The sequence below is a fragment of the Austrofundulus limnaeus genome, unplaced genomic scaffold (genome assembly GCF_001266775.1).
Source record: "Austrofundulus limnaeus strain Quisiro unplaced genomic scaffold, Austrofundulus_limnaeus-1.0 Scaffold642, whole genome shotgun sequence".
Classification (NCBI taxonomy): Eukaryota; Metazoa; Chordata; class Actinopteri; order Cyprinodontiformes; family Rivulidae; genus Austrofundulus; species Austrofundulus limnaeus.
This window is the reverse complement of record NW_013953044.1, coordinates 36,859-40,016: the sequence shown is the minus strand read 5'-3', so window position 1 is coordinate 40,016 and position 3,158 is coordinate 36,859. Positions and strand designations below refer to the sequence as shown.

The following is a 3,158-nucleotide window of genomic DNA, read 5'->3' as shown; positions in this document are numbered from 1 at the left end:
AAACTTGAACAAATAGGCTTTAACAAGGCTTTAATAAGCTAAACAATAGAGGTACATGAGAAAACGTGTTCATAATGAACGAAAATAAATAAATAATTAGATTGTGTCCATGCCAGTCCCAAACCCTGGTCTCCCACTCTCTGGTCCAACACTCTACCCATTGCCCTATTGGAGGCCTATTGTGAAATGAGCTACACATTGCACAACAACAACCGTGACGGCTTTTTATACTGAGGAGGAGGAGTCTTACCCGGGAGTTGCTAGGTAAGGGGTTGAATGCAGGTTCCGGTGGGTTGTCGTACGGCTTGTGACATCACAAAATGACKGAAGTATAAAACTTGTCGTTAATATACATTAAAAATACATTTACTTACAGTAAATATGCACCTGGGTGCATTTTTTGGTCCTAGGACTGTTTTTTTTAAGAAGTACATACCCAAAGTTGAGTAAAAAAAACCTTTAAAAAGTGAACTTTGCATAATAGGTCCCCTTTAAACAAATAAATCATGTGTGCAATAAAACAACAGCCTGCTGTCGGTCTGTCTGCTGGCTGCATCCACACCTGACTGAATCTTTGTCGCTTCGCTTGCTCAAAATTAATGAGGTGGATAGAAAATGTTCATCTTGTACAATGTACATTTACACGTCAAAACTCTTAAAATGAAAATTAGATGAATTTGGTAAACATCCTTTAAAAGACTACCAGTATGGACTCTGATGGTCGATCTGTTCATCCCATCACCCAACCTAAAGTCCTACCAAACCTTTGCTGTGTTTGTGTTGTGGACTGAGTGTGAAAGACCTAACTTGAGTCTGTCGGTATATTAGCTGGTAAAAACAGCTATCATCAAAACAGGTCATAACAAAGTAAAAGATGAAACATGCTTACTATAGGGATGTTGACGTTTCGTCAGCAGAGCTGCCATTTTCTTCCCAAACTGCTGTGACCAGATTTTGCAAAGCTGCTTGTAATTTCCTCCTGCTTCGTTATTTCCACAAATTTCAACAAAGCATGCTGACATCAGGTAGTTGGCTACAGACTCGTCTTCAAGTTTTTAATTTTTGTTGATGCATTTTGAAGAGACAATTTTTTGAAAAGAATATCAAAGTAAATCACCCGAGTTTTTCTAGTGAACCTTAAATAGATAAGCTGCCTAGAAGAACATTATTTTCTCTGTCCTTGTTCCAAATTTGATAATGATTTGAAACGTTGAAGTATGGTTTTTTTTATCTGGAATAGAGCTTGTTCAAAAAGTGTTTTGATGCTCATCTTCATCACTTGACACATTTATCATGCTGTCATTGGTTGAGGAGCTTTGTTTACGAAACAGATGTCCACATGGTTTTTAATTTGTTTTAATTTCCTTACTTTCAGGGACCCCATGCTATTCGTAATAATTACAGAGATTGTCTGTGTTGTTAATCCCGTGAGAATTGGCCATGTCAGTAACTTGTAAAGTAAAAATTCCCCCGCAAATTACCTACCATATTTCGCTGAACCCCAAGGTCCTGTGATAATACTAATCCAATGTGAATAGGCATCTCTGTGATTTGGAAAGGATGGGGCTGAATCCCATATGTAATTAGGCGGTTTTGGTTTCCTTGGTGCATTTTTATTTATTTTTAGTGAAGAATGGAGGCTGGATTGGAGTGCACTGAAAAACTTTTGGGTCTCGGGYCGGAAAAACCCGATACATTACGTGTACCATAAAAAAAAGTCTGAAGAGAGGGCGTAAAATCACATGCACTATATGGTAAGAATATTTATTTTTTCTGTTTGTAGCCTTCTGGTTGATGCTGAGTGTTGAGCTGTGGCYGTAGCGCAGCGCAGGCTCGCGCTTTGGGTAGCTACTCACACCGGGCGCACATACCCTCGCCAGCTGTGAAGGTGCTCATATGTGTCAACTCCTTTGGACGTTTACCTGTCTAATGAGCCTCAAAAATCTATAATTTTTGCTAAAAATCTGTACCACTCTTACCCGCACGTGGGGATGGGGTGGGGRTCTGTCGGCCGTGGAGATGACAGTGCCTGCTGTAGAGCAGGAGGAAAGGAGAGCGGAAAAAGTGGATAATTTGATGTTTATTGCTTTTTTTTGTTGTTTTTTTAAGGTCCGTTCAACGCGTGTTCAACTAAATAGACAACTAAACAGGCTTCAATATCACATTCGGGAGATGTCTGTAAATTACAGGAAAATCTCAGGCTTTGGTTATCCCGTGAGTATGTGCCACATAAAACACAGACGTAAGGGAGTAATTTTTTAATTACATGGGGTCCCCAGATAATTCTTATCCCTTGCGAATAGGGCTTTTACATTAAGGTGATTTGATGCTGCAGTTTGCCTTGTAATATTATTTTATACCTTCTCTGCTACTTTTGCATTGGCTATTGTTAAGCTTTATTAGTTTTTTAGGATACAAGATGGTTCCTATAAAAAAGCAGAATGTGAATCTTTTCCTAAAATTTCATGGTGATATCTTGAACACTAAGTAAGTTATGAGCAAAAATAGATAAGAACCAGGTGAAATAATCACATAGGTTCTGCTGTGAACTGGGGCAAGAAAACATGAGCTGATTTCACCTAAACAAACATCAATAACTTCCCTCATACTTGAGATAATCACATGATTTTGGTGTTATTTTGTATGGTTTGTAATGATCTTTTGGAATCCACTGTCAAATTTAATATTGGTGCAGGATTAAAAATTTTATCCACATCCCTACTTACTGGGTCTGTGCAAGGCAGCCAGGGGCCAGGATGTTCTTGGAGTCAGGGGTTTGCTTCAGACTTGTGAGCTCCAACATGTCTACTTGCACATCAGTCACATGACCAGGCAAGAGCTTCAGAACCGTGAGAACCTTCTCGACCAGGTTATCTCCATGATGACCAACAGCTCCTGTAGAAAAGTAAAAAGGCTCAGTGTAAACACTTGATCATACATCAATATTTATTTTAAACTGCACAGACACTACTGACACCTAAGTAACGATCAATGAAAAATAGCCGAAACCAGACGAACGCCACCTTGAGGGCCTCAAAAGAACAACAGTTTTTAACTTTGGGCCGCAGAGGGCCATGTGACTGTATTGTTTTTGAAAAAGTTGCAATACACTTTCTCACCACTAGTAGCAGTAGTGCACCACTCAGATATTCAACAAC

The 3,158-nt window shown here is 39.3% G+C and overlaps 1 protein-coding gene across 3 annotated transcripts in view; it reads right to left on the bottom strand.

Annotated features, from left to right (window-relative positions):
• Positions 1-3,158, bottom strand: part of scfd2 (sec1 family domain containing 2) — a 249,408-nt gene that overhangs the window by 244,283 nt on the left and 1,967 nt on the right. For all 3 annotated transcript variants that reach the window (XM_014027369.1, XM_014027368.1, XM_014027367.1), the window contains exon 2: positions 2,727-2,895. In XM_014027369.1, the coding sequence (XP_013882823.1) occupies positions 2,727-2,895 (169 nt within the window). The remainder of the gene's footprint in view (positions 1-2,726; positions 2,896-3,158) is intronic.